Source organism: Siphateles boraxobius, unplaced genomic scaffold (genome assembly GCF_051911475.1).
Source record: "Siphateles boraxobius isolate OS27281-9 unplaced genomic scaffold, OSU_SipBor_1 7, whole genome shotgun sequence".
NCBI classification, from domain to species: Eukaryota; Metazoa; Chordata; class Actinopteri; order Cypriniformes; family Leuciscidae; genus Siphateles; species Siphateles boraxobius.
Window position 1 is genome coordinate 4,499,878 of NW_027509197.1, and position 21,444 is coordinate 4,521,321.

Below are 21,444 nucleotides of genomic sequence, written 5' to 3' on the forward strand. Positions count from 1 at the left end.
ATTTAAATCAAAACTGGTTGTTGTTTTTTTGTCCAGGGATCTTGACATAAAATGCATCATATGCATCATAAAATGCATCATATGCATTATACTTCATTCTTTATGGAAATCCCTATAGAAACAAGCATTGTTAGTGTCACATCGACATAGGCAATCTTAACACAAATCAGATATTTGAAGTGATATACTGTAATTTGTAGACAAGGTCCAGATTACAGCTGTACAAAAAATAGAACTCTATATGCACAAGAAGTTCACAAGGCAAATTTCTCTCTCTCTCTCTCACACACACACACACACACACACACACACACACACACACACACACACACACACACACACACACACACACACACACACACACACACACACACACAAATAGAGAGAGAGGTCAGAGAGAAATCCCTACTGAACAGCCTCACATCTTAGTGAAACATCACAAATACACTGAGTGTTCAACCACACAGACTTAAAGCACAATATATAACAGACAAGTAAGTTATGCAGTTATACATTTTAAGAAATGACAATGCTCCACTATACTAACATGTTTATTTATATACAGATGATTTTATGTTTGGTTTCAGATATGCTGGGCTCTTCCGTTTCTGTACTTTCAAGTCTGTTGAGTGCTGATTATATTCTTTAGCAACTTGGAGCCTTTATATAGTGCAATAGAGTGCAATTTCTACTTGAATATAACATTACACAATTTACACTTTCTTCACAGTCATATTTCACATTGGCATTTAGAAGTCCTCTAGATCAGAGGTCCCCAACCCAACCAGGGGGGAGAAAAAATGTATTATATACGTAGTGGGCGCAATTCAGAAAACTTAAGTTTCACTCTTGCAACAGGCTTGGCCAATGTTTCTTTAGGGCAGGAGGTAGGAAAAGTCAGAGCAATGATGATAATACAGCTACTGATGAGATAACGGAGGAAGAGAAAGCTGCATTTAACTGAAAATACTATGAATCGTATCTGAAATATGGTGCTGTGGCTGTGGCAGTTCACATGCTCCAAACCCCATGTGTTCACAATACAGAGATAAATAAGCTAATGGGTCAATGAAACCCTGAAAAATGCTTCAGCATCTTGAAACTAAGCACCGAGCACTGAGAGACAAACCCCTCTCTTTCCCCGCCCTTGACAAGTTTTCCTGCAATCCATTTCACTGTTATACGGTAGGGATAGCGGTTACGGATCTTCTGACATAGTACAGCATTACTTGATCCAAAAGCAAGCGAAGAAGACCTGTGTAAACCAGACGGAGCAGATCGACGTTCGCTGCATCCGAAAACTTAAAAATGCTGCCTTCGGATTTGAGGATGCATTCCAAGGTAGAAAGGCATCAAGGCATGTCCGAATCCAATGTTAGCTTAACTATCTGTCTCCTGAGATACCTTCATTTGATCGATTTTTGAAGGCAGCATAGATGTGTGCTCTGAAAGTTGAGGTTGGTGGTCAGTTTGTGATTTCTAGCGAGAAATTACTATTGTAGTAATTAAATATTTGCTTAGTTATTGCCAAAGCTCGCTCTATTTTGCTGTAGATCATTAAACCAAAGCCTCAGAAGTCTGTCCGAAATCAGTTTTTTGAGGTACCTTCGTGCGCCAAGGTGCCTACAAAGTCATTGCCTATAAGGCAGAGAGGAACACAAGTCAGCTGCCTAATATTTATTATTTTTTATTATTTTAAGCAGAGGCTCTATATTCTATCTTTTGATATATTGGCCTGGTTTCATAGACAAGGATTAGATTAAGCCAGAAGTAGGCGTTTGTTAAATTAGGACATTTAAGTAGCTTTTAAAAATGTGCCTTAGAAAAAAACATTACTGGTGTGTGTCTTGAGAAAAAACAATGGCACTGATATATTTTAAGCTGGAAATAATTAATAATAAATAATTATTGTGATTATTAAAAAATATATATATTGATGCTGGCTGGCATCTTTAGTAAACACTGGCAGGGAAAGAATTAATTACTCAAAAAGGGCAACCACTTTCACACTGAGAATTGATGATATTAAAGAGCAATTCTTAGACAGGCTAAACATGACACAATAAACACAATCAATAGCCCGTAAGGTGTGACTGAATGTGTGAATGTGTGCATGCCCGTGTGTGAGCGTAGTGTCACCAGCCTGTGGTCCGAGATGCTGGGATTTACTCTAGTATCCCGTGACCCGTGAGAATTGATGGACGGAATGGAAGGATAGATAAGTTAGTAAATTAATCATTGCTCTGATCACACCTCAATGCGGCACCAATGCCTGGCCATTTCCCCAAAAATACTTTTAAAAAAAAACCGGCTGAACTCTAGGCTTTGGATTATCCGTTACTTTTGGTCAGTGAGGTATAAAAGGTTGGAGACCCCTGCTCTATATGAAGCGTCTTGTCAAATTACTTTATATGATCAGTTACATCTGGGTTTTTTTACCTCTTCGGACATCAGGGTTTGTTTCAGGCATATGCACATGAGCAAAAACGCAACTTATTTATTTTACATTCAGAAATGACAAGGCTTACAGAAAATAATCCTGTCTCTGCAGACAGGAAGATTTTCTGAAAGCCTTGTATATTTATGGTACTCCGTACAATCAAAATGGTTTAAAAAAAAAGTGTTTAACACAGTAGAAAAAAATACTTCCAGGAAATCACAACCTGCACAAAGCTGGGTTAAAAAAACACCAGTTTCCTGTTGCAGACCACAACAGGTCTGACGTCAACAAATGGTCTTAAGAAATAAAATTTAAAAATGTTTTGGTCCTCTGTATATAAACTCAGCAAAAAAATAAATGTCCATTTTTCAGGGTACTATATTGTAAAGATAATGTTTCAAATAATCTATATGGTTTAAACTATGTTTTTTTCCCTTGTTCAATAAACCATCAATAATTTTTGCACATGCAGCTATGGAAAAGTCCTTAAGACACTAACAGTTTACACCCCTCTCTTCCCCCTTTGTTCAGGGAACAATCGTCACATTTTTTTAATCGTCAATTATCTGAGCAACTTAAGTTTATGTCTCAGATGTTTAATGTTTTTATGTTCATACAAATATTTATGTTCATATTTAAACATTAAGAAATCAGCTGGAAATAAAAGTAGTTGAAAGTGAGAGGATGTTTCTTTTTTTACTGAGTTTCTGAAAACAGATATACAGACATTTTAAGTGTAAATTTTTTGTAAATTACACCAAGCAAAACATTTATGGCAAAAAGCTTAACGTGCAACTCAAAGCATTTGGCACTTGTAGGATCAGTTGAGGTAGCAGTATCTCAGTACTCTATCACCATCTATTGACTACAAAACAGAATACACTTTCCTTCATATTTTCAAAGCACAGGTGTCATCGCAAGACAGTCCTTCCCTCTTAAATTCCTGCAATCTTTGGCATCTTAACTGAGCATTTTAAATGTCCCAATAACACTGACAGACAGAGATAAGTGGGTTACCAAGCTGCTGGGTTACTCTTTAACGTCCTTGACCAACGTCACCTGAAATAAGGTTTTCTTGACACGTAGTGCTGTAAGCCGAGCTGCTGGATTGGCATGCCAGCACTCCCGCATGATCTTACCCATAACCCTCAGTGCCTGGAACAAACAAAAACATACATGGGTGATTCTTTATTTTTGACAACGTAAAATCTGGAAGATGAAACTTTAAAATGCTATGTCCTCGTACCATATTCAGGGAACCAGGGTTATGTATGTAACTAAGACGTTTATTTCTTGTGTTATTGTGTGTGTGTTTATGTTTAGATTTATTATAGTGCGTTCCATTGTCAAAAAAACTTTGTGTGTGCATTCCCCCAAGATCTTTTTGTTTTTGTTCTCTGATTACAAATAAAGTCCCTTTAAAAATTTGATCTTTCTACATGCTCTAAAACTCTATACAGTAAGAAGTCTTTCTGTGGCCATGAAACTAATCGCCCTGATATAATTCAAGAGTAGCCTAGAAATCTAGACGTACCCTAGCGGCAGCAAAAATTATTTTGCAGCAAAGTGTGGTCTAGCAACTCTCCGTTGGCATTCGAGCTGGAAAAACCAAACTCTGGTCAGGCCAATCACATCGTGTATAGAGTTGGTGGGCGGGCTTAACATAATGACGGCAGAGTTGTGACGGTTCCGCGTGATTTGAATTCCCTGCTACTTGAAAACAAAGAAGATGCTGCTGGCGAACATCGGTCTTTTGAATCGGCTTTGGCCGCGACTCTGGATGATTTGGAGTTAAGACAACGTCACTTAAGTCTTTCTTAAAAAAGGAAGATGTATTCGGAGTTTTGACGACCGGATACGGCAAAAGTTTAATATATCAACTAGTTCCGCTGGTGGAAAAACGCATCGGACTCACTCAGCCACAGCCGTTCGTTGCTCTGGTTGGTTGTAGCGCTTTCCTATTGCGTGCAGAGGGAATTTGAAAGACAACCGTTTATCCCGCCCCTCGGATTGAGGTATGCCAATTGTGAGTTCCCAGACCTAACACCTTGATGTAGGTCTGGCTTGCCAGGCTATTTCAAGAGAACTTGAAGAACGAACTGGTGTGATGTAGTTCAGACTATCAGTATGATTACTGACTAAATGTCTGTGATTAAATCAAGTACAGCACAATGTTGGTGAGAGGCACGCATTGCATGGACCTCATTAAACATTTAAAAAATTACAATTCACAAAACTGTGAGAAATAAATTACCCACAGCAAGCTAAAAAGGATAGCTCTGTATAATTCATACATGACAAATTACTGAAAATGATAATAAATTCAAAACAACAGTATAAAAATAAAAGCAGAACACATTAGAAACATACACAGTGGCACAATTATGTGTCAAAATAATGCCATAATTATCACAGTATACATTTGATTCCACCGCATTTTCTTCAAAATGCTCACATTCTGTACGATGACTCCTGCAATGACTCTCCAAGCCACTAGGGAGCACTGTCTGATCCCTCTTGTAATGACACTCCAAGCCACTAGGGAGAACTGTCTGATCCTTCCTGCAATTACTCTCCCAGCCACTAGGACCTACCAGCACCAGCACTACCACCTGCTGTGAACTCTTTAGTTATGACTGTTAATCAAGTTAATGTGTTCCACCTGTATTTTGCCCTATTTAAGTTGGCAGTTTTCTTTGAGCTGTGTTCAGTCTTGAGCCTACCATCTATGGATATCCTGAGTTCTAGAAGAGTTAAGTGCTGTTTCTATGTTGCCATTGGGCTTACTTTATGTTTTGTAAAGCTATGACTGTTTGAATTTGAGAACTGTGATCAAGTAAAGACTACCTGCTTTTGAGTTATCTGAGCCTCCTAGTAGTGATGGCAAAATGAGGCTTCCTGAACCACTGAGACCTCGCAGCCCATTGCTTCACCCAAAGGTTCATTACTCGAAGCTTCATTCAGCATTGCTCACTAGTGACACCTAGCTACTGTGCAAAGAAGTAGCAGACAAATTAATTAATTCTGAACCAATGACCTGAGCAGACTTATACCCCCCCCAGCCACCCAAACACACACACGTTGTTTTATTTACTTATTTATTTTCTTCTCACTATTAAAGTCTGTAACCTTTCATTTGCAATAATAAAAAGACCTGAGCAGACATTTGTCCATTGCCTGGGTATAAAATAAAATATGTATCTTTCTCTGTCTGAATTTACTTGTGCAGAGACAACTGTCACATACATAGTTAATTAATTATTCAGAAATTGTTTGGATAGTGACAGTATGAACAACAAAAGTGACACTGTGTTGAGTGCAGTGCTTATGGTGGAGTGAGTGTAATAAAGTAAACTGCAACAGAATAGTCTGGGGTGGAAAAAGTTAAGATTGTTTTTGGGGTGTTTTGTGCAGTGAACTGTTTCTAGTTTAAGTGCAGTGTTGTGATTATGAGACTGGGATATAGAGGAGCAAACTGCAACACTGCAGTTTGGGGTGGGTGAAGGAAGGATTACAATAGATTTTTATTGAGAAACAAAACAATTTTCAAGTGTGTTGGGGTTTAGACGATTCCTCTTCTTGGACAAAACCTCTCAAGTCTTGGAAAATATCCTTTCATAAAAATGCCAGTGCCAGCTGGTATAAATGAAGATACTGATGCTTGTGTTGAGGCCAGATAGGGGAGGATCTCCTCTTTCTTGCGGCTCCATTACCAGGAAAAAGGAAGAGTCGCAAAAAGCAAACAAATCCAAAAGGGCGATCCAAAACAATAAGCAGTCCAGTCCAGATCGGAAAATCCAAAGCAATCCAAATAATCTTATCTAATTAATATAACACGATTATAATATAGCTACTATAATTAATAATAACAATATACTATAAGTATTCTAGCTTGATATAATGTAATAATATACAGCCCTAACAACACATATGACACAATAACGACAATGACAATGAGAATTCTCTAACTCTCTGACTCTGACACTGACTACTACAACTGCGTCTGCTACTCCTGACAACACCCACAAGGTGGCGCGAGTTTCGACACTCAAACCGAACCGATGACGTTTCCACACAAACCGAGGCCTTGTTTGTCATTAGTCACGTGATTTCCACGTTAACAACACAAGCCTCGAATCGCGGCTTCATCTGGCACGCCCATTTTTTTCATCTGGCACGCCCAAACGGGGAGAAAAACTGTTAATGGTTTGCTTACTTTTTATTAAATTTTGTTTGTTTTAATGTGAGAGTTTGCGAGCATGCAGAACTTACTTTTTATATGAAACAAAGTCACAGCTTTTAAATTCTCTAAGTTTTATAAGAGATTCAAACAATAAATACAGTTTAGGTGCTCTTTAATGTGGCACGACGAATTGCCGTAGCAATCCTCATGTGAACTGATCATCCCTTCCTCTTTATTAGTTATAGCACGAAATAAACATGAATGAACTTTGGAAGATATATGTTGAAAGAACCAGTACAACTTAATGAAATGTATCATGTCTCATGTAATCACTCAATCAGTGTTTCAATTGCGTGAAGACGTCAATAAGTCATATTGTAAACAATACGTTACATTTAGTTCAGAAAAGCCAAACCAGAAAAATGTACTCGAGAGAGGAGCAACTTGCTTCAAAAAAGCACTACTGTATATTACATATTCATTATACTTTTACTTTTATATCATTAAAAATTTATTAAAATATTATTTTATAAAAAGGGCCTAATGCAGTTGTATACAAATCGATTGTTAATTTTAACTTTTAATAATAATGTACCAGCTGAGTGAGCTGACAGGGTTCCTTGCGTTAGGGGTGGGCTAATTGGGCGTAAAGGTGCAGTAAGGGGTTTCTGAGAAACAGTCGATTTTAGCTTGTTCTGAGGCAGCAACACCAATCTACACACATTACACAGTCAAATGTTTTTTATTGTTTGAATTTCGCAATAAAATGTTCAGAATTTGAAATCTGAGACTTTGTTTCATATCAAAAGTAACAAAACACAAAGCTGAATGCGAGTTATTGGATGATGGGAGGCGTGCTACAATGCTCTGTTAATTCATCAACTGAAAACAGCATAGACTAAAAAATGTATTCTTGGGATTTCTTGGGAATCAGAATCGATATCAGTTCATAAAGAGGAGAATCGATTGAAATCAAGAGTTCAATATTTTTACCCAGCCCTAGCGTTGTTCATATTTGCCTGTTCAGACACAAAGGTCGTGTTTTAGTGGCCTCTGCTTCGTGTGGTGCTGGACATGAAAAGTGACACAAAATTACACTGCAAGAGTGTTGAACATGCATGTATATTATATACTTGACATTGCAAATATGGGCAGTGTTCATAATGTTTACCCTTAAAATCTCATTGCAAACTTTGTTTTTCTCGATGATTGCAAACTTTGTTTTTCTCTATGATTATAATGATAACAAACTGAGGTTATAATATCCTTTACTTTTGGTGATTTTAAAACACATTGCAATGGCATTCCAAGTAAACTTGAGGTGGCATCATTATTGTGTGCTTCAAAAACAATAAAGTAATCTTTATAAATAATGGCACTGTTTAAGAATTTGCCTTTTACTGACATAATTTATATATCCCAGTATACCAGTAACTCACTTATCCAGAGAACATCAGTGAGACAATGGGAACAGATACATGTACTTTGAATGTAGGAAACACTACGGACTGGAATCAAATCTGGGTCGCTGCCACACAAGTGCACTCCATGCAGTTCTCTTACGAGAGGTTCTCTCGTATTGCGTAAGTTGCTTACGCTACAGGTAAAGTCATCGTTTCTCAAGATATTAAAGCCAAAAATTATCCTCAATTTTCCATTTATTGTCAATGCAGTGCAGCAGTCAGCAGACCTAGAGCAGGCTATCTTTTGTGCTCATTGGCTGCGCTGCAGCAACTGCTGCAGCCTACCACTGAGCCTCGTGTGTGACGTCACGCCCTCTACAGCCCGCCAAAATGGGGGTGGCTTAACGTATAAAAGTCAGGCTAGGAGGCTGCGTCACTGATTTCATCATCTTCAGCGAAGCTCTCCGCATCGCTGGACTCTGAGAGAAGCCGCCGCCATTGAAACCAGCGACCAGCACGCAGAGGAAAGAGCCTGAGGAAGCCGGTCGTCTTCGCCGCCTTCAGCCTACCGTGCCTGCTACGCCATCCGGCGACGAGTATCCTTTTAGTGCTATTGCTTTCTGTGAGTGTTCGCCGCTGCGACATTCACTTTCTAAAAGCGCGCTAGGCGTTTTTCTAAAAATGCCTCGCATTTCCTGTAGCTCGTGCAGAGCCCCGCCCAGCTCCGGAGACCGCCATGTGATCTGCGCTCTCTGCCCTCGCCCTGGATTCGGGAGGCTGCGTGCACTGTGAAGCGCTTACGCTGTCGACCCTGCGGGCTCGACTCGAGGCCCTCACTGGGGATCCTGTCACTCCGCCCTCTGGACCGCGCAAGAAGCAGCGCCGTTCACAGAAGCGAGCGGAGCCTGAGGTCACACTGAAGAGCTCGCCGGATTACATCCCGCCAGCTTCTCTCTTCTCCGCCCCTCCCGGACACGCAGCTGCCAGCTTCGGCCCTCACTGCCGCCGCCTCAGGGGACGAAGCTGAAGGAATGGACCTAGGTGACAGCTGTTCCATCCTGGCATTGGACAGCGAGGAGTGGTCGAGTTCTCATCACTCCGCCTCCTCCTCGATCCGGGAAGGCTACAAAGGCTACTGCAGCAGTGTATTCGGCTAGTGTATAACCCGCTCGCCTGCACACAACCACCGTTGCTATGGCGACCCAGACAAAATTTGAAAAAAAAATCTCTCAAAAGATGGTTGAGTCCCACCGCGACTGGACCACCATTGAAACATCTCGCCCTGTCAGTCCCCTTAGAAAGGCTACTGCAACGATGTACTCGGCAGCCAACGAGCCGGTAATGCAACCCGCTCGCCTGCAAAATCTCAAGAGTATACTGTCTGGCTTTCCGGCTCATGCCGTGGTGCTCTAAGTGTAGAAAATGTGCCCACATCTCAGTGTTCACCCCTACATGCAAGCACTATACCCGTGTCTCTCGCTCACACAGAGCCCACTCTCCTAAAGCTGGCGAATGCCGCTCGAGTGTTAGATGTAGGAAACGTGCCCACAACTACGTGCCCACGCCTACTATCTGCCCGCTCGGTTGCACGGCCAAAGCAGCCTCATATCGGTCAGGTTATGAATGTAAGTTATGTGCCCGCTCACGAGCGATCACGCTTACTAACAAACACCTCGCGAATCACAAAGTGATCACAAAAATGTTCCCCATTCAAAGCAATCGGGACGTCACATATGAATGTAAGTCACGTGCCCGCTCACGAGCGCTCATGCTTATTAACAAACTTTTTGTCCCGGGCACCGCTCGTGTATCATAAAACGTTCACCATTCAAAGCAATCGGGATGTCACATGTCGAACAGCCAGCTACCGCTGTCAGCGAGCCGCCGTATTCGAGCGCCGAGGGCCTCCGGTTCAGTTTCCCGAGCCCACTAAATGCGGCGATCGGAACTCGGAGGCCATTCTGCCCCTAGCTATACATGTAAAAACATGGGAAGTGATTCCAGGGATATCAGAGTAGGTGCTAAGCACAATAAGACAGGGCTATTCACTACAGTTCGCTCGCCGTCCCCCTCGCTTTCGAGCACGGACCGAGACGAAAGTGAAAGCGGAAGTCGCCCGAGAGACTGGTTTATATCTCTCGATCTGAAAGATGCTTACTTTCAGATTCAGATAATACCCCATCACAGGCCATTCTTGAGATTCGCCTTCGACGGCCAGGGAAAACACCGTCCTCCCGTTTGGCCCGTCTTTAGCACCCTGTACATTACGAAGTGCATGGATGCGGCTCTCGCTCCGCTGAGAAATCAGGCATGCGGATTCTAAACTAATTGGACAATTGGCTGATTCTGGCACAGTCAGAGATAGAACTGTTATCTCACAGAACAGTGCTCCTCAGTCATCTGGAAAGCCTGGGTCTCACGGTCAACTGAACCAAGAGCTCATTAGTGCCCAGTTAGTCAGTTTCCTTTCTGGGGATAGAACTGGACTCTGTGGCTATGACGGCCTGTTTATCGACACAGCGCACACGCCGTGTGCAACACCTGGCCGTGTCTTTCCAGAAGGGCAGCGTCGCTTCTCTGAAAACGTTTCAAGAATGCTGGGCTGTATGGCCTCAGCTGGAGCAGTGCTTCAGCTGGGCCTACTGCGCATTCGCCCGCTACAACGCTGGTTGAATGCTCGAGTGCCTCACCGAGCTTGGGCTCTCGGCTGCAGACGAATCAGAGTGACTCAGAGCTGCGTTTCAGCTCTGCAGCCCTGGTTAGCGGCCGACTGGTACCAGCCAAGGTTATTATAGTTTTGCTTTTTAAATTAGTTTTTATTTTAATATCGTTTTCAATTTTGCTTTAAATTTTAGTTTAGTTTTAGTTACTTTCATTATTGGTTTTGTTAGTTTTAGTTTAGTTTTTATTTTGCTGACATTTCTATTTAGTTTTTATTTTATTTAGTTTCAGTTTTAGTTTTAGTAACTATAGTTTAGCAGAGCAAACACAACAAACAAACCAGATTACACAGTTAACTCTTGTGCAGACATCTTAATAGTAAAAATAAAATAATGGTTTGAGATTGAACAAAGCATCAAATAAATGGAACTTAAAAGTATACAAGAAAAAACTATAAAAAATTCAGACAAACTAATTCATATTTAAGATGAAATCTTGTTAAACATACCTAGTTCACTTTTTTCAGCTGTAAATGTAGCAGAGTGACCACTGGTACATTAAAAAACAAAAACAGCTCAATTCATCTGACTACAGCCAACACAACCTGCTGTGAAGCAGGTGTGATTAAATAATGAAGTATCTATGCAGTGTGTGAGAGCGTGCACATGTTTTTCTATCCTGGTGGGGACTTAAACCTGAATGAACACAGACTCCAGGGGACTACTGTCACTGTGAGGACCTAAATTGAGGTACAATTTAAATTTTAAAATTCTAAAAAACAAAAAAAATGTATGTAAAAATGCACAAAGTTGTTTGATGGGTAAGGAGACAATATACCGTTTGTACAGTAAAAAAAACCATTACGTCAATGGAGAGTCCACACAAAGATAGTGGATCAGAGTGTGTGTGTGTGTGTGTGTGTGTGTGTGTGTGTGTGTGTGTGTGTGTGTGTGTGTGTGTGTGTGTGTGTGTGTGTGTGTGTGTGTGTGTGTGTGTGTGTGTGTGTGTGTGTGTGTGTGTGTGTGTGTGTGTGTGTGTCGTGTCCTGGTATTTCATACATTGTGGGGAAATGTCTCCATGTGGATAATAATATTAAATGCACCTTTCACCCTGTCAACATTCATGAAAACATGACATCTTAAACATACAGTAGTAACCTAGAACATTAAAGTTTTTTTTTGCTTGACAAACTTGTTTTGCTGTTGCACCCGCGTCGAATGAAACGGCATTCTAAAAATGCTGCGCTCAAGAAGTCCAACTTGTGTCTCATTACCTTGTGTTATTTCCCATTCCACTGCAACAGATGCATCCTTTATGAACAGCCGCTTAGCACTAGCTATGTGTGTTCTACGTTATGGTCCTTCATTGAGCGCGTCACAGCAGGACAGCGGTTAATCGCCTCAGAAACTTTATGCATATGAAGCGCCATATTTGGGACAGTCATGGCCTAATGGTAACAGAGTTGAACTGGTGACCCAAAGGTTGCTGGTTCGATTCCAGTACCGGCAGGAATATGACTGAGGTGTCCTTGAGCAAGGCACCTAACCGCCAATCGCTCCCCGGGCGCCACTCAAGGCTGCCCGCTGCTCCGGGTGTGTGTATCCACGTTTGCAGTATGTGTGTGTTCACTACTCACTACTCTGCTCCTTATGTGTGTGCACTTACTTGGATGGGTTAAATGCAGAGGTCAAATTCCAAGTATGGGTTACCATACTTGGCCATCACGTGTCACTTTCACTTTCACTTTCATATCAGGCATTTCCTTAAACAGCCACAGGTCAGATTTTCCGCCAAAGTAAAGAGCTTATTAATTAAGAAAACGATTTTTTTTTTTTGCCAATTATTATTTTATTTCAGTTAGTTTTTCAGTAACTGTTGTTAGTTTCGTTTAGTTTTAGTCTTTCATTTATTACAAATTTTTTATTTTATTTCAGTTTACGAAAATGTTTTTTGACCAATAGTTTTAGTCTTAGTTTCAGTTTTCGTTTACGAAAATAACCTTGGTACCAGCGAGGGGTGACGATGGGAGCTGTCTCATATCGAAAAGTCATCTCGACGGATGCCTCCAACCTAGGTTGGGGCGCTCTCTTCGAGGGCAGACCGGTTTTTGGCCTGTGGTCAGACTGAGAGAAATGCCTTCACATAAACTGTCTAGAGATGATAGCGGTTGAGAACGCACTGAAGCACTTAATCCCGCTCATACGAGACCACCACGTTCTAGTCCGATCGGACGACATGTCTGTGGTGTCATACGTGAACCGTCAGGGCGGTGTCAGATCCAGGAATCTCTGCAGTCTGACGGAACGCCTCCTCATATGGTCCCAGCACCTTCTGCGCTCGCTGAGAGCCGCGCATGTGCCAGGCCATCTAAACAATGGCCCAGACAAACTGTCCAGGAACAGCGTTCCCCCAGGGGAATGGTCCCTGCACCCCCAAATAGTCCAGTTACTGTGGCGCCTTTTCAGCAAAGCGGAAGTTGACTTGTTTGCGTCAAAAGAAAACGCTCATTGCCCGATGTTCTTTTCAAAGAACGAGGATGCGCTGGCCCAAATCTAGCCCAGCCTCCCACTCCATACTTTCCCTCCGGTCTCTCCGTTACCACAGGTAATCAAGAAGATCTGGGAAACGAAATCTGGACCCACGGACATGTGGGGTATCGTGGTTGCTTAGTTTCCTTCAAGAGCTGTTGGACAGGGGCAGGTCCCCCTCCACGATTAAAGTTTATGTGGCGGCCGTTGCAGCATTCGCTGAATCAACGCACGGCCAGTCAATTCATACTTTGCACGTGACGTCACAAGTACTGGCTGGCGGGCAAGAACGTCGTTCTATATCAACGAAACCCAGTAAACTAATCAAGGATCTTGCCAGGACGTCGCCTGTTTTAATATACAAAAGTTGGTGTTTTGAGGTGTAACGACATGCCAGATAGTTGTTGTGTGATTGGATGCACTATTATTCAGCATAATCGGGTTAAGAAGGTGCATGTAAACGCGCTCATTCCCCAAAAGTGAAAGTAGAAACGGACTGAGCTTTCAGCATCTGTCGCGTTAACGCCGCGTTCTCTCAGAGACGACGATGGATATAACGGTATAGCGACGACTATCTTAATTTACTGGCTTAATATTTATCTTGTGGACCTACATTAACTTTTTAAACAAGTTTTTGAAGCTGCTTTTGATTTTCACAGATGGCAGAGTTGTGCTGTTCGTGAACTAAAGACTGGTTTTAGGCCTATATCATTTTAGTGATATTATTAATATTTAGTAATTGTATTGTTTTTAGTGTTATTAGTGTCATTAAACGTTTTGTTAATGTGCTATGGAAAAAAAATTGCCTCACTATATAATTGATTGTAGTATTGGCCATTTTGTGAGTGTTTTTTGCACGCCAGGTATCCATGGCAGTCACGTGACTGCAAAGTATGAATAGGAAGGAACGAGCTGGTCATCCGCTTCCTTAGGGGCGCCAGGAGGATGAATCCCCCGCGACCCCCGTCGGTTCCCATGTGGGATCTTTCCTTAGTCCTAGAGGATCTGATAGACTCCGTACCTAAAGTACCTCTCGCTCAAAAACGTTTTTCTGACAGCTCTGTCATCAGTTAACCGTGTGGGGGATTTACACACGCTGTCTGTTAGCGCTGCGTGTCTTCAGTTTGGACCAAATGACTCTAAAGTCATCCTTTAACCAAGGCATGGCTACGTCCCTGAGGTGATAGGCAATCCCTTCAGAGCGCAGGTCATTTCTCTATCGGCTCTGCCAGCATCCGATAGTGAGAGCGATGTTAATCTCCTCTGCCCTGTCAGGGCTTTGAGGGCTTACATTAAACACTCTGCCCCTTTCAGGTGGTCGGAGCAGCTCTTTGTTTCGTTTGGTGGGCGCACCAAAGGTCTCGCCGCTTTGAAAAAGATCCTGTCCAGATGGATAGTGGATGCTATTGCATCACTTATTGGTCTAAAGGTCTGCAATGCCCGTCAGGGCTCATTCCACCAGAGGCGTGGCCTTGTCGTGGGCTTGGTCCAGCGGGATTTCCATTCAGGACATTTGTGAGGCCAGACTGATCTCATGAAATGGCGTATGTATGACACGCCAATTCGTATTTCCATTTTTGGCGTGCTATCAACACGCATAATCGCTTTTCAGCGTGTTTATCAACGCCTTTGACTTAACGTTATATTACTGTATTATGTATATATAGATATATGACCTACCCCAACCCCGTCCCTAAACCTACCCGTCACTGGGGTTAATACCATTTATGAGTGTTCTCCTACCATCCTAGGAAAAAAAAGATCGCTCCACAGATGTAGATATAGATTTTGCTTCGTTTCGCTCGGACATTTAACGGCGTGTTTACGCAAAGTCATGATGTCATGTTGGTGAGGCGGCAGGCTGGGCCTCCCCGTCCACATTTGTTAGGTTTTATAACCTGGAAGTTCCCGCCCTGCAGGCTAGACTTCTGTCAGTATGAGCGGTGTGTATGTCCTGTCCAGATTTATCATGCGCAGACTACTCTCACGCGACCTTAGCTCTCCTGGTTGAGCTGCACTGTATGGTGAATATTTATATAGACCGGCAACGCCGCTCTGTATACCTAATATGTGCTAATAACATGTGCTGGCCCGCATTGCTGGCCACCTGTTTCCCACTTATCTATGTTCCCCGGGAATCCCTGGGACTCATGAAGTGGATGCTGGGCGCGCACGGCGTTGACAATGGGTTCCCGTAGCCTAAGCAACTTACGCAATACGAGAGAACCTCTCGTAAGAGAACGTACTCGGTTACATACGTAACCTCGGTTCTATCTAGAAGTATTGCGTAACTCGAGTCACGCGCGAGGCTCAGTGGTAGGCTGCAGCAGTTGCCCTATGTTCAATGTTCAATTTATTTATAGAGCACATAATAATACATCAGAAGTTGACCACAGTGCTGTACATAGGATAAGATTACACTCGTAAAATCACAATTAAATTCTAAACATTACCACAGACACCTCACAATCTAAGCGGCGTCAATAATAATTACTTATTACACCACTAGCACAACACTCATGAATGATTAAATGCCAGAGTGAAAAAGCGAGTTTTTAAATGTTGTTTAAACTCAGTAAGGGAAGAGCATTCCTTAATATAGTGGGGAAGACTATTCCACAGCCTGGGGGCAGCCGCTGCAAAGGAGCGGTCTCCTCTCATTTTCCTTTACGTGTGCGGAACTACCAAGAGATTTAGTGATTCAGAGCGCAATGCTCTTATTGGTTTATTCACCTTGATTAAATCAGCTATATATATCGGGGCAATGCCATGTAGTGCTTTAAAAACAAATAAAAGTATCTAAAAATTAATCCTATAGAAAACCGGCAACCAATGTAGTTCTCTTAATATAGGAGTAATATGTTCGCTTTTTCGAGTGCCTGTCAAGAGTCTATTTTGTAGAGCATTTTGTATTAGTTGTAATCTGTTTAAGCTTTTGTGTTGAACACCATAGTACAATGCATTACCATAGTCCAATCTTGAGAAAATAAACGCATGTACTATCTTTTCCAGGTCCTTCCGTGTTACAAAGGCCTTAATTTTAGCAACTAATCTTAACTGGAAGAAACTCATTTTAACCACTTGATTTATCTGTTTATCAAATTTCAATGCACTATCGCAAATTATACCTAAGTTTTTTACTTGATGCATCAGATAAGGGGATAGTGTACCCAATTAAATTTTAGATGTATCTGCAGATTCAGAAGGGCCAAATAAAATCAGTTATGTTTTTGAATCATTTAGACACAAAAAAATTGCAGACATCCACCTTTTAATCTCCCCAAGACATTCTACCAGTCTGTCAACAGCAGCAGGAACAGTTGGTTTTACGGGTAGGTACAACTGTGTGTCGTCCGCATAACAGTGAAAAAAAACCCTAATATTTGCTCATAATCTGACCTAACAGAGGCATATTAAGTGAGAAAAAGACTGGTGCTAGAATAGATCCTTGTGGAATACCCCATGATGAAGATGCTGAGCTCGACGTGCATTCTCCCATTTGCACTGCAAAACTTCTGTTTTGGAAATAAGACTTAATCCAATTTAAGACATTACCTCGTATACCTACATCATTTTCTAAGCATGAAATTAAAATATTATGATCAATTGTGTCAAACGCTGCTGTAAGATCCAATAGCAGTAGTAAGGTTAAGTCACCAATGTCTGTGGCCATAAAAACGTCGTTAAATACTTTTAGTAATGCAGATTCTGTACTATGTTGTTTTTTGAACCCCGAATGGAAAACTTCACCAATAGCATTGTCATTATGGAAAGACTCAAGTTGAATAAAGACAGTTCTCTCCAGAATCTTGATAGATAAGGAAGCTTTGAAATTGGTCTATAATTGCACAGCACATTCTTATCTAAATGAGTTTTTTTCAGCAAAGGATGTTTACAATAAATTGCTCTAGGTCTGCTGGCTGCTGCACTGCGTTGACAATAAATGGAAAATTAAGAATAATTTTTGGCTTCAATATCTCGAGAAAAGATGACTTTACCCGTAGCGTAAGCAACTTACGCAATACTCGTTCCCTCTTCTAGAGAGAACCGAGGTTACGTATGTAATCGAGTACAATATTCACCACGCAAAACTGGGGTTACTCTAGCCCCTTTCACACAGAGATTCCGGAAAAAACACGGATAAAGTGACCCGGGATTTGACCCGGATTTGTTTGATTTTGGTTCATTCACACTGCCAGTGATTTTCCGGAATCAGAGAGTGCGTTAACACACAACCTGTAAAAATCCCGTAAAGACACGTGACATCAATGTGACATGTAATGTCTCAGCAGTGTCTATAGTTTACTAATGAGCTGCGATTTCTCTCTCGAGAAAAACGCTTGTGCATTTTTTTCTCTGATTCGATCATAAACTAGCGCAATACATACCTTTTCACTAGCCTGCTTTCACTTCACTTCAGCGTCATCATTACGACACAGCATTGATTACGGCTTTTGTTCACACAGCGCGCATTCAGGTGTTGTGCCTAATTCCGACCCCCCGGCTGGAGACTACCCCCCCCCCCCCCACCCCCCCCCCCCATTGCGTGCACGCGGACAGTACCGCCGTGTTTCCGGGTAGATGGCAGTTAAAACACGAAACGTTCGGTCACATGCTTCACTGATCCCTACTCCAAACGTTCAAATTGAAGAAAATCTATGGATTTTCCTGTAGATGGCAGTATAAACTCAGAAACGTAATGAATTGCTTTTCAACCTTAATCGTAAAGGAGACTGGCATGTCCGTTGCAAATCTCTTTTGATAAAGCGTCGATTGCGTCTTTATTCCAGTTTTTCTTCTTCTTTTCTTTTCTTTTCTTTTCTGCTTAACTGCAAACCCAGCTGGCCTATGTATTGGCTCATATTGTCACTTACACCGAAATATTTATGATATTCCAATAAACTTATGAAATAAAAAAAATATAAAAAAATATTGCATGAATCAGAATCAGCTGTATTGCCAATTGTGCTTTTGCACACACTTGTCTTGGTACTGAAGCTCAGTGCACTATCAAATACAACAAGAAACATAGTAATACAATGATAAGAATAAAATATTAAAGTATAGACACGATAGGTTTAGTCACAATGAACATTTACAGATTATGAACATATTTACAGTATTATGAATAATATTAATAGATATCAACTGTGTTAAGAAAGATTGCACTAAACAGTGGGACACTGGGAGTATTACACTTACAGGCATATGCCTTGGGAGGGATTTAACTGTTCAAAAGGGAAATGGCATGTGGGAAGAAACTGTTCCTGTGCCTATAGTGTTCTGAAAACACTAATGTTGCGTTAGATTTAGGGGGTATTATTTGGGCAGGCCTGTTTTTCCCTTCTGCCTGGATTATACCCCCCTATTTCTACTCTCTAAATACACAAATGGTCCCTAAAATGGGTCTGATACACCTACACCAGCAATACTGTGTGTAAAATGCTACATTTCACTATATTAGCATAGGCAGATTTAGTTATTAGGGGGGGGGGGTATTATTTGGGCAGGTCCGTTTTTACCCTCCTTACTGGATTATACCCCCCTATTTCTTCTCTCTAAATACACAAATGGTTCCTAAAATGAGTCTGATACACCTACACAAGCAATACTGTGTGTAAAATGCTACATTTCACTCTATTAGCATAGGCAGATTTAGTTATTAGGGGGGGTATTATTTGGGCAGGTCCGTTTTTACCCCCCTGCCTGGATTATACCCCCCTATTTCTTCTCTCTAAATACACAAATTGTTCCTAAAATGAGTCTGATACACCTACACCAGCAATACTGTGTGTAAAATGCTACATTTCACTATATTAGCATAGGCAGATTTAGTTATTAGGGGGGGTTTTATTTGGGCAGGTCCGTTTTTACCCTCCTGACTGGATTATACCCCCCTATTTCTTCTCTCTAAATACACAAATGGTTCCTAAAATGAGTCTGATACACCTACACAAGCAATACTGTGTGTAAAATGCTACATTTCACTCTATTAGCATAGGCAGATTTAGTTATTAGGGGGGGTATTATTTGGGCAGGTCCGTTTTTACCCCCCTGCCTGGATTATACCCCCCTATTTCTTCTCTCTAAATACACAAATTGTTCCTAAAATGAGTCTGATACACCTACACCAGCAATACTGTGTGTAAAATGCTACATTTCACTCTATTAGCATAGGCAGATTTAGTTATTAGGGGGGGTATTATTTGGGCAGGCCCGTTTTTACCCCCCTGCCTGGATTAAACTAGCCTGGTAATACCAGACTCTGCTACTTCACTTTGCTTCGTACACAGAGTCTGGGATAGCATAATAGAGAAGTGTTTTCTCTCTCGCTAGGGGGCGCGTACTGAAGTTTAAAATCATTGGTTACCCGTAAGCCAATCAGATAAGTTTGTTTATGACGTATGTTATGCGCCGAAACAGCCGCATCGAACCACAGACATCATGCATCGAACTCAAATCTATGATCGAACTTCCACTGTAAACACTTGATGATGCGAGCGAAATACCCGAGTGAACATGACTGTAAACAACTTTTTTGATCTGTGAGTGATGTAATAGAATGACTGCTGCGCTTGACAGGGCACAAACGAGCAGAGAGAGAGAGAGAGAGAGAGCCCCGGCCGCGCGCGCGCACTCCCACGTCTACAAACAACAAGAGCGCTGTCTTGCTCTCTCTCCCTCGCGCATATTCATAAAAATCAATCGACAAGATAGTAAGAGGTCGGAAGACCGCGGTTTCACGTGGAGCATTTGGAGATTTTTAGAGATGATAGACTCTAGGAACAACATCTCAATGAACAACATCTCAACTATAAAGGCCTGACTCATATAAGTTAGACGCCTATCTCAAGTACAAGCCGGTGCAGTTCGACGATTTGGGCAAATAAAAGCCCGGGCTATTATTTGAAGTTTTACGGTATTTAAGACCTGGAAAAGAAAAGAGACACTGACCTGTCAAAAGGCTCCCCAGTTTCTCGCTGACGATCGGTAATAGTTGATAAATTAAACTTTTCCCAAAGGGAGTAGGGCCACAACATCACCTCCACTCAAAATGTTTAATACACACTCTTCGTGTTCGGGCTTCAGTTTGCTAATGCCGGGGATATTCTCCACAACAGAGCGAATTGCATCCGCGTCTCCATATCAGCGGTCGTTTTCGATTTCCCTGACCTAATCTTAAACACGGCGCTTACCGACTACGTCACGGCTTTCAGACCGCCCTCTGTTCGTTGATTGGCCAGGCTGTTTTAAGGCCGGTGGAAAACAGAAAGATAGGCTGCTATCTCAGACTGACTACAGGAGCGAAATGAAATTAGCGGAAGTAGGAAGTCTGACGTAGTCAGGCTAGGATTAAACCCCCCTATTTCTTCTCTCTAAATACACAAATGGTTCCTAAAATGAGTCTGATACACCTACACCAGCAATACTGTGTGTAAAATGCTACATTTCACTCTATTAGCATAAGCAGATTTAGTTATTAGGGGGGTATTATTTGGGCAGGTCCGTTTTTACCCCCCTGCCTGGATTATACCCCCCTATTTCTTCTCTCTAAATACACAAATGTTTCCTAAAATGAGTCTGATACACCTACCAGCAATACTGTGTGTAAAATGCTACATTTCACTCTATAAGCATAGGCAGATTTAGTTATTAGGGGGGTATTATTTGGGCAGGTCCGTTTTTACCCCGCTGCCTGGATTATACCCCCCTATTTCTTCTCTCTAAATACACAAATGGTCCCTAAAATGAGTGTGATACACCTACACCAGCAATACTGTGTGTAAAATGCTACATTTCACTCTATTAGCATAGGCAGATTTAGTTATTGGGGGGGTATTATTTGGGCAGGTCTGTTTTTACCCCCCTGCCTGGATTATACCCCCCTATTTGTTCTCTCTAAATACACAAATGTTTCCTAAAATGAGTCTGATACACCTACACCAGCAATACTGTGTGTAAAATGCTACATTTCACTCTATTAGCATAGCCAGATTTAGTTTTTAGGGGGGTATAATTTGGACAGGCCCATTGTTATCCACCTACCTGGATTATACTACCCCACCCCCACCATTTTTCTGGGGTTTTTTTTTTGTGGTTTTTTGTTTTTTTATAAATTAAGAGTGTTGTAATTTATTTGGTCAAATAGCAATAATAGTGTGCAATGTGTTTCTGTGCAGTGTGTCATCCCCTCAAGTATAAGTAGGCCACATACACTGTAATCAGAGT

At 41.6% G+C, this 21,444-nt stretch overlaps 1 protein-coding gene across 2 annotated transcripts in view; it reads right to left on the reverse strand.

The window, feature by feature from the left end:
* Positions 1-538: 538 nt before the first annotated feature.
* Positions 539-21,444, reverse strand: part of acvr1c (activin A receptor type 1C) — a 213,647-nt gene continuing 192,741 nt past the window's right edge. For both annotated transcript variants that reach the window (XM_077215784.1, XM_077215783.1), the window contains one exon: positions 539-3,595. In XM_077215784.1, the coding sequence (XP_077071899.1) occupies positions 3,470-3,595 (126 nt within the window). In that variant the 3' untranslated portion in view covers positions 539-3,469. The remainder of the gene's footprint in view (positions 3,596-21,444) is intronic.